Consider the following 11154-nt stretch of genomic DNA (forward strand, 5'->3'; position numbering starts at 1 on the left):
TAATAATAATAATAATAATAATAATGATAATAATAATTAAAATGGTGATAATAATAATAATGTAAAATCTTCTAATTAATAGATAAGTTATTTAATAGTTTGAATTATAAATTAATGATTTAAAAAATAAGTCCTTGGTACAACTCTAATAATTCACATTTTATGAATCAACATAAGATACGACATGACGTTAATGATTTTTTACACTGTACAATGGGATTTGTTTACATAAGATTTATATAATCATGAAATATTCTTATAGCAAGAGTAATAATATTGCTGCTGCTACTACTACGACTACTACTACTACTACTACTACTACTACTACTACTACTACTACTACTACTACTACTACCACCACCACTACAACTACCACCTCTTCTACCACTACTTCTACTACTACAACAACAACAACTACTACTACTACTACTACTACTACTACTACTACTACTACTACTACTACTACTACTACTACTACTACTACTACTAGTAGTAGTAGTAGTAGTAGTAGTAGTAGTAGTAGTAGTAGTAATGGATGAAATAGAGGTTGCATATTTCTGTGCTTTACTACGTGGAAAAAAAGACAAATTGAAAGAGAAAACAATATTGGGTGCATCCTTTAATGACCCAAAGATTGCTCAAGGGTCAATTCCGTAGACTCTATGGTGATCTCCGATCTTATCTTAAAATGACTTTCTTGGAATCACCTCATTTTACCCAGGTGCAAATGAGTACCAGTTCGCTGATGAAAGTAATCTTTGACGGACTAGCATCATTCAAGAGGATAATAGAAAGTCAGCATGGCTCGGTGGTACGGTCTTTGCTTCGTACCCGAAAGGCATCAGTTCGATCACCCGCTGATGCGCTGTGTTGCCTTGAGTACGTCACCTCGCTAGCTTTATTTGCGGCGCTGCACTGCGGCTAACGCCTGGATTATACCTCGCCCTAGCTCAATTTGCGGCGCTGCATTGCGGCTGACGCCTGGGTTATTCCAGTCTTCCCTTGGAATAGACCCTCGATAAAAATTTCCCCAATGGGATGAATAAAGGGAATTTTATTTTTTAAAATTTTAAACTGTTATCTGTCTGCTCAACGCTACAGCAACATGGATAAGTTCCGGATTTATAAGCTTAGGAGGCAAGATGGCCCATGGTTAGCGCGTTGTACTCCGGACTCAGAGGTTCAGTGTTCGATTCCGACCGAAGCCAATTTGTACTTTCTAGAGCAAGAAAATTTACTCCAATCACTCACTCCATTCAGGTGTAAAAGGGTACCTGTCAAGCTGGGATAGTAATCTGCGATAGACTAGCGTCCTGTTCAAAGGTTTTCAAACAAATACGTTAATTGTCCCCTTCACGCTATTGAAACCGGAATAACTCCTGCACCATTGGCTACAAGGCTCTAAAGGAGTTAATTTGTCTTACAATGAGTCCAAGTGGCTCAGAAGGACTTACTTAAAAATATTTTCATTGAAAATTCCCGAAATAAATAACGATAAAGATAATTGATCCCACAAGGTACCGAATAGATGTGCGACCGGTTTTAGACACGTTACTGCTGTGTCACAAAAGGTGACACTTCTTGAATTATATTGATAAACATACGTTTTTAAATTGCCGAAAATGTTTATGTTGCTATGCCCTCTGTACGTGGTTTCATCACATAGAATTATTTTTTGAATGGTTCTTGCTTTTTTATATTCAGAATTGAAATAAATAAATAAATCATAACTGTGAAATTGAATGTAAGCTTCAGTTTAATATACGAAAACAGATAAAATGGACGTTTCGGGTTTCCCCTTCATCAACAACACATGATGAATTAAAAACTACAGACGAATGAGATAATGTGGTAGTGGCGTTGTTAAGATGCATAAACAAAAACATTGATGGGCAGGAAATTGTATGCTACTTTGTGAGGAAGCGCGAATTAAAACAGAGCAATAGAAATTTATAAAAGGTGCGTACTTTAATTATGTTAAAAGAGGGGAGGCGGGTAGGAACTGTGTAATGCAGTATAGAAGACAGTGAACTAAAATAAAGTGTGGACTATTGTTGGAAAATAAATACAAAATGTAAGGGATGTAGGTATTAATATATTAGTGGCATTAGCAGCAGCAGAAGCAACAGTAGAAATAGTAGTAGTAGTAGTAGTAGTAGTAGTAGTAGTAGTAGTAGTAGTAGTAGTAGTAGTAGGGATGCAGAAAATAAAGACAGGCATTTCAATTTTGACACGGCGCCGCCAAGTCTGGGACTTTTTTGTCCTAGTGCGGAAGTCTGCTATATTTTTCTACTATCACAAACGATATGAACACGGGACTGGGACAGTCCTGTCCCGTTGATTTTGTAGCATTTCACAACGGCTTGGGACACGACGGGACTGTTTTGTCCCGTCCCAATAGGTGCGGAAGATTTCTCTAAATTCTATGTTACAGATTTGGGACAGGACTGTCCCGGGACAGGACTGTCCCGGGACAGTCCTGTCCTAAAGGCAGCGCGTAAGCGAATTCCTAGAATTGTGTCAATTCTTGGAAAGCAATAACATGCAGTTATCGTTCTCCAGTATTGAGCCTATAATTTTAAAACCGAAACTGAAACAAATGAATAGTTTTTCTTGGCTTCATGCTATAGGATGACACACATTTGATTGTTTCCTTTCCAAGTTTGTTTGATCGACCGTTGTTGCAACAGACAAATCTTCCTAGAAATAAAATTATCTACCAAGTCTATAATTACATTAACTTTTAAGATGGCTTCTTGGACGCAGGAAAGGACGCTTCACTTCATTGAACATTATAGAGCTCATGAATGTCTTTGGAAGGTGAAAAGCAAAGATTATTCAAACAAAATCAAGAGGGAGAAAGCATATGATGAGCTTACAAACTTTGTTAAGTCATTTTACCCCTTGGCTTATTATAAGGACACAGTTGTTAGCAAGATCACCAACCTCCGTGGATCATAGATAAAAGAACATAAAAAAACTATGGCTTCTCAAGTTTCGGGCTCTGGATTCGAGGAGCAATATGAACCAAGTATTTTTTTTTATTTTGATCATTTGCTATTTCTTTCCGACTCGGAAATAGCCAGAAAAGGTAGGGAAATTGGTTACTCAACCGGTGATGCATTTGAGACACAGATTCTGGCAAGCTAAGAACATTTTTGGTCTATCATTTTCATTTAATGAATTTCAATCTGTCTTTTTATTTTGTAGAACTATAATATATATTAAACAGTATAAGTGATTATAGAAAAAAAATAATACCATTATTACAAACATTTATTTAATAAATTTTGATTGAAAAATCAAGTTTTGGATATCTTTATCATTAACTTAAAAACAATATGAGTACAGTACATTTTTCTCGACAAGTGTTTATTTAAGAGGGCATGCATAAATACCAGTGTCTAAATGTAAGTGTGAGTGAGTGTGTATATGTGTAAGCGTGCGTGTGTATATGTTAAACCAGACATAATGATTATTTGAGTAGGCATTTGTGGATAGATTTCAACAAGCTAGGTCATTACAATTACCCCACACTTCTAGTCAATACAAATTCCACCTAATAGTCGTCTCATTGAACCATATTGAAAAAAAACTGTTCCCATTATGTTAAGTTTTGAAAGTTTAAGCTCTAGACAGAATGTTATTATACGTAGGCCGACAAGACACTTGCAAATGTCCCTGCACGTCTCAGGAATAATCCGACCCAAAGCTTGGGGTGATATGCACGTTGGAAATTTTAGGTCTTCATACGATCTGCCTGTCGCGAGAAATCTCAATGTAGCTGTCAACCTCTCATGTGGGCAAATAGCTATCCCAATTACTGTGTCTTCCCTTCCTATCAAAGGAGTCACAATGTTCACAGTTCCAAATATGTCTCTTCATCATTGTCTACTGATAGTATATAAGAAGTCACTGCTCTTCATCCATGCGCAAGTAGTTGTGAAAGTCACTTGGGTAGACCCTCAACTCATTTAGCAAGTTGGTGTGGGTGAATATGTTTCGATCAAGAAGCCACTGCTTTGTCCAGTACCTTCTTGTATTTGCCCTTGATTTATTTTTTTCTTCGTTTCAAAGCATAAGCAATTAGACCACAAACACCTCTTTCATATTCAGACGACATTTTCCTCATTTAAAAAAACCAGTAATCGAGTGAAAATGAAGAAAATCTAGACAAAATGTAAACTGTTAGTACAGAAGTCGAGTGGACAGCTCTGAAGTGATTCAGCTTGCCACGGCGGAAATTTTCATCCTGTTTGGCGTGGAATAATAGCCTGGGTTGGGGACCCAACGTGTAGGGGCCTGGCCGACTAGAGTACTACTTTAGTTACGTCATGTGTAGGGGGGAAAAATTTCCTCAGGCCCGGAGTGGGGTGGGGCACTAGTCCTGACCCTGTTCCATTGGCACGTACGTGAGTGGGGGGGGGGGGGGGGGGTTAAGCTCGGATTTCAAAAGTGAAATATAATCAATTTGATGAGTTTTATTATTAGTTGAAGTTGAGCTAAGCCTTTTGTTCTAGTATATATACTGATTCATTTTGCTCAGTATTACAGCCTATTCTCTTAGCTTGCTTGGTATTCAGTTTCTCGATTAAAAACTTCAGCTACCCAATTCCCGAAGGTTAAAAAAAAGCTTGGAAAAGCTTTTTATGGAGTAAATACGTTTGTAAATGGTCCTAGCCGTCGTGTGTGACATACAAAAAAATGAGCTTTTATATAGCGCAATATCCACTAAACATGCTCAAAGCGCTTTACAAGGGATCCCTGGCCAACAGCAAGATTTAACATGTAGGACGGGACATGACGCCTATTAGCCGATATTACAATTTTTTCGGACAGAGACAACGCGGTTAATGGCCAGGTACTCATTTTACACCTGAGTACGGTGAGAGAATGTGAGTAAAGAGCCTTCTCCAAGGACTCAACTATGCGCCGAGCGAGGCTCGAACCCAGGACCTTCCGATCCGAAAGCGAGTGTCATACCAATAGACCACATAGCCGCACGAAATCCTGTGTCTTTCCAAACTTTACGCCACAGTGAGTGTTTACGATCACCAAAGGAAAGTGAAAAACACGCATTCTCCGTCGCGCTCAAAGAAACATCCAAAAATAGTTTGTTTATTTTATTCATCGAAAGCTGTAAGATAACATGTCTAGGTAGGATAAAAAGGGCGTACCACAGTTAGTTGTGTTTAACATCAGTCTAAGGCTAATGCCACACTGCGAGCAAAGCGGGCGGGACGGAGCGGAGCGAGAACATAAAAAGCAAATATAAAGAGGTGACTGGCATATCTCAGCAGCGAAGCAGAGCGGAGCGAGAGATTTGACCATATTATTCCCTCGCTCGCATCGCTCGATGCACACATTGTCTCCCTTCTACATAGCAGACTCTGAAAGAAATGATTACACATTAAGCATGGATCGCTTTGAATCGCTCGCTTTCCATCGCTGTCAGTGAAGCCACATAAGTATATCGCTTCGCTTCGCCCCGCCCGTTTCGCTCGCAGTGTAACCTTAGCCTTAGACTTGAGGACCGAAGCGAGAAACAATCTTAATCTCTCTTTTTTTTTTCTTTATCTCTTTTAGGGTTCAGTTGCTTACGTATCTCAATCCCCGTGGGTTCAAAACGGTACATTACTGGACAACATCACCTTTGGAAAGACTTACAGAGAACGTAAGGTCAAGGCCGTGGTCTCAGCATGTCAACTGGAAGAGGAACTGACATCTATGGGAGTGGATGAGGATACAATGATTGGCCAAAACGTAATTGGAACAATGCATGCTGTATTTTTCTCGTACTATGGCAAACAAAACAAAATTGTTTTAAAATTTTAGTTAGAAAACTTATAAGTCAAGTATATATTTTTTGAACGCCTGTTCCAAAGCGGTGTTGCGTCGGGATGAATCCGGACCCCATGAAATGAATGTAGAATACAATGATTAGAGATACCAACTTTCAGCCTTTTGCAATATAAGAAAATGTGATTTTCTCCACCATAAGGAATAGAAATGTTGAAGTACCCCATTTTGTCAAAATCTTTTAAAACTTGAGACAAAGAAGTAGTCGCAGGTTTAAGATTTTCTGGCCACTTGAGGGTTGTTATTTTAACCGTTTGATATTTGAATTAAAAAGATTTTGTACCAAGATATATAAAAGATGTTTTGAGAGATTACGACACTTTGTCATATATATTTCATGTGAATGTCTAAGACATTTCTTCAGGGCAATTGGCCGCCAGCGACGTGCAATATTTGCAAGTATGGGCTTGAGTCAACATTGTTGAGATGAACAATATTTTGCGTTGGTTTGAAAGTATTTCCATCCCAACAATAAGCCCACAACAATTCGGGTTATCTGGGCTTTTCCTAATGTCATTATTTTGCCAAGAGACATTAATGCGATCAATTTCATTAACGATAAGAAATGCGAACTTCGAGTTGTTAACAATTTGAGAAATGGTATTGATTTTTCATGCACCATTCCGTCCTTTCTTTTCGAACTAAACATTGCTTTCTAAATGAACTCAATGTTAATTACGCTGAACTTCGAGTTGTTAACAATCTGAGAAATGGTATTGATTTTTCATGCACCATTCCGTCCTTTCTTTTCGAACTAAACATTGCTTTCTAAATGAACTCAATGTTAATTACGCTGAGCTATACACACATAGGCGTTCGATTTGGTTTGTTCTTAGTTGTATTAATAGAGCCTGCACTCTGCTATTAACGATCTATCGCGGCAACAAAAAAGAACTTAGGATCAGGATACAAAACACGAAAGACTCGGAAGAAATAATAAACCTGAAAACGGAACGAAACAAAATACTGCATTCAATTCGATCACTTACAATAAAACACAGAAACGAGGAATTAGACAAAAAAGTGGAAGACATAGAAAAGTCCAAAAATAACGCATCGTCTATGTTCAAAGCGACGAAATCTCTGAACCGAAAACCATTCGAGAACCCAAAACTACAGGATAAATTTGGCAAACAGACAACAAATCCCAATGATATCCTTGACATTGTAACTGACCACTTCCAGCAGAAATTTCACAAACAAGTCTCACAAATATCGCCCTTCTCAGGAAACCGTAGAGACCTAAACAACCGCATCACAACAACTGAAGTTAGAAATAGCATAAAGTGCCTAAACAATAACAGATCCCCAGGCGAAGATGAAATTCCCGCTGAATTGCTGAAATGCGGTACCCTCTCCCTGGATCTGAGCATTGCAAACATAATGAACAAAACATTCTCAACTAACAAAGACTGGGACATAAACAGCGGTGTTCTAATTACAATACAAAAACCAGGAAAAACGAAAGGACCCGTAAACAACCTGCGCCCAATAACATTACTGAATACCATAAGAAAAACACTGTCAACTATTGTCCTCAACAGAATTAGACCGAAAATAGAAAAATATCTATCACATAGCCAAAGCGGGTTTCGCCAAGACCGAAGCACATCGGACGTTGTATGGACACATAAATGGTTGGCAGCAAAGGCACTCAAAGAAAACATATCCATAACAATAACCGGAATCGATATATCCGCAGCCTTTGATACGATCGACAGAGGAAAACTTTTGGAGATATTAACAGACATAGTAGACGAAGACGAGCTCCGAATAATCCGATTTCTCCTCAGCAACACAAAGATACAACCAAGGATATACGGGGCCACAAAACAGACGCAGTTCGAAAGTAACATCGGGACCCCCCAAGGAGATAGTCTGAGCCCGATTCTGTTCACAATATACTTAGAACACGCTCTGAAAGAAGTTCGAAAAGTCATTCCAAAACCAACGACTCATATTGAGAATGCAATCCCTAGAGAAATCGCCTATGCAGATGATGTAGATTTTATTGGATCAACACCAGCAAATATAGACATCATACAAAATACCCTCATGAAATATAACCTCCAAGTCAATGCCAATAAAACCGAATTTACAACAATATCGAGGAACAAAGAGGAATGGAAAAGAACAAAGAAAGTCGGCTCACTAATTGGAGACACCGAGGATGTACAAAGAAGAAAACAGCTATCAAACGCCGCACTCAGTAAACTCACCAATGTATGGATTAGAGGTGACAAAATAAAGAGAAAAACCAAACTGAAACTGTACCGTGCTCTTGTAAAACCGGTACTTCTGTATAACTGCGGCACTTGGGCGTTGACAAAATCCGAAGAAGAACATCTGGATGCCTTCCATCGCACACAGCTAAGAAGGGTACTGGACATCAAATACCCCAAAAAGATCTCAAATGAATCACTCTATAAGATCACAAAAGAAAGACCAATCTCCCTCGACATTTTACAACAACGATGGCAACTTTTCGGTCACATACTACGCAGGGACAAAAACATACCAGCTAACCAAGCCATGTCGGGATATTTCCAAAAACACGGGAACCTTTTCAGAGGAAGACCGATCACAACACTCCCTGTGATCCTAAACAAAAACATCACAACACTTGGACAAAGCATTAGTCTCATAACGGCAAGGGACCTTGAAAATCTGAGAACCCTAGCAGAGGACCGGCAATATTGGAGACACCTCACACGGGAAATACTGGAAACAGCCAAGGCGACCCGATCTTTTGGTCGAGACGCGAAAGGCATCTAAGTAAGTAAGTATACACACATATTTAACGTTGTTATATCCTCCCACACATTGTTTATTCGTACCTGTTTATCAGATTCACAAGGACTAATGCAGAGTGAATATTTCATTTTAATAATAAATGCAAGGAGGTCGACACGAGCCTTCCACATTTACAATTGATGACGTTCGTACACAATGATGTTTGCGTCTTGTTGATTTGCTACGGAAGATTGCATAGCCTGAAAACGTTGTTATTTAACTCTCTCTCACTATTGACAATTTAGGGGGGGGGGGGGGGCGGGTGTGAGAGGAACCCAATAGCTCAGTTGATAGAGCACTCGCTTCACACCCAACGGAACTCATATGTGACGTCGCGCGACGGTTTTGTCCGGAAGGTTCATTCTGGACATTTGGCCCTTTTGGTATTGCTGAATAGATCATTCTTTTCGTTTTAATTTGATACCTGTTTCATTAATGTATCATATGTTTTGGCTGAGTTATACAAGATTAAAATTGGGAGGCTCCTGCTAATCTCAGATCCAAAATTCAGAGAAATTTGCACTTAAAGATTTTAAATACATCACCATAGCAACGGCATGTTATATTTGAGCTATCGTAATGAAATTTGGCTTACTTTTTATATAGCATGTTACTATCATGTGTGTCAAATTATTTTTAATTCGCTCCATCAGTTTTTACACAACACTCGTTTTTGTAATGACGATATTTTTGTGAATTGACCCTCGAGTGAAAAAATAAACCCAACAAACAGCACACATACTTTTATCCATTTCAACAGTGAAATGTTTATTTAAAGTTAGCTGTGATATCGGCACTATTTCACAAGATCTGCAATTCTGGAAAGTCTTCACAAATTAACTGGCTATAGTAGACGAGGCATTACGGTCGATTGACTGAAAAGCGAAAGGCCGTGATTCAGTCAGACAATCTAACACGTCAAACTAGAAATAAAGGAATGAAAATAGTCTCAGCTCAACCATAATTTATCTTACTCAATCGATGTGTGCAAATCTGATTGAGCTATTGGCGTGGGGAAGGGGGGGGGGGAGGGGTGTCGTGGATTGGGAAGGGGGGGGGGGTGGAAACAGTTCTTTGCACTTAGGAAGGAATGGGTCCCACCCACCGGGTCTTTATTCTTTCAGTATCCGCATCATTTTCAACATCCTCCTGCATGCCCCCCCCCCCTCCCCACTCCCTGCCCTCTCTCTCCTCTTCCTCCCTTCTTTCCCATAATCTCTCTCTCTCTCTCTCTCTCTCTCTCTCTCTCTCTCTCTACTTCCTGTTCCATCATTCTCTTTTTCATTTCATAATCACTCTCTTCATTTTGTCTCGTCCTATTCACTATAGCTATCTCTATCTGTCTGTCTGTCCATTAGCTCTTTTCTTTTAGTCCCCCCCCCCCACCCCACCCCACCCCTCATTCTTTCTCCCTCACCGCTCGTTCTCTCTCTATCTGCCTCCTCCCTGTTCCAAGAATCCCTTTAATTCCATAGTCAATCTTTTCATTTTATCTCGTCCTCTCGTCCTGGTAATCATCTCTATCTGTCTATTCTCTAGATCTTTATTTTATTCATCCCCACATTCCATCCTCCCATCTCCAGTCAACAATCGTTCAGCGAATCATTCGAGGCAAGCGCACGATCACGCCCACGCCCACATCACCACAATCTCCTCGCCTCTGACGAGCTCAATACAATTATCGGCCGAATCTAACAAGTTAAATTATTCATTTGACAACATATCTCATAAAATTTAGTTTTTAAATAAGCAAGATTTTGAATTTCTTGCAACATGAACTCAAATAGAAATCGTGCAGCGTGCATCGTGAAGACGCCATTTTGCATAACTTATGACCATGTGATCCCGATGACTAATGAGAGAGAAGGATTCAAGGGATTTTATGATATAAAAATACCTTAAAAAGTCAAAAGTTGAAAAAACGCATTTTGACTTTTTTAGTCACTTTTCAAATATAATGGGCGTTTTCTCAGTTCAGCCAGATGTACCTTCCGGACTGAACCGTCGCGCGACATCCCGTATTATATCGATCCCGCGTGTAGTAGAAAAAAAATTTCTGACCCCCCTGTGCACCCAGCAATGATTGGGTAGCTGGGTAGCTGGATCCCCTAGATCTGTCGGAAAGTACTTTGGCATAGATTAGCGTCACACTCAAAGGGAGCGAGATCAATTCCCGGGTGTAGGCGAGATCTTTTTATTGAGTTTTTTAATGCAAGAAATGGTATTAGATATATCTATTCCCCACTATCGCGAAGAAAAACTAACTTCAGCTTTCATGTTTGTTGCTAGAGATTGAATTTTCAGCATCAAGCTAATCCAGACCTAATACCGTTTTGATACGATGGGTAACATTTTCAGGGTTTTGCTTGAAATGGCACTGGTGCCCAACACAAAATTTGATTTCATTACACTCAAACTCGTAAGCAATTAGGACATATTATAATCATGCATACTTTGTACAGCAAAACGATCTTTTCCTAAGAGCATTACGTTCTTTTTATA

General features: G+C 39.3%; 1 protein-coding gene across 1 annotated transcript in view; it reads left to right on the forward strand.

Moving 5' to 3' along the window:
• The first annotated feature begins 3675 nt into the window (after positions 1–3675).
• Positions 3676–11154, forward strand: part of LOC144957607 (multidrug resistance-associated protein 1-like) — a 16755-nt gene continuing 9276 nt past the window's right edge. The window contains exons 1-2 of the mRNA XM_078888951.1: positions 3676–3936; positions 5587–5763. Of these exons, the coding sequence (XP_078745077.1) occupies positions 3676–3936; positions 5587–5763 (438 nt within the window). The remainder of the gene's footprint in view (positions 3937–5586; positions 5764–11154) is intronic.

This window comes from Berghia stephanieae, chromosome 12 (assembly GCF_034508935.2).
Source record: "Berghia stephanieae isolate SIO BIC M18660-M18661 chromosome 12, UCSD_Bste_1.3, whole genome shotgun sequence".
NCBI lineage: Eukaryota > Metazoa > Mollusca > Gastropoda > Nudibranchia > Aeolidiidae > Berghia > Berghia stephanieae.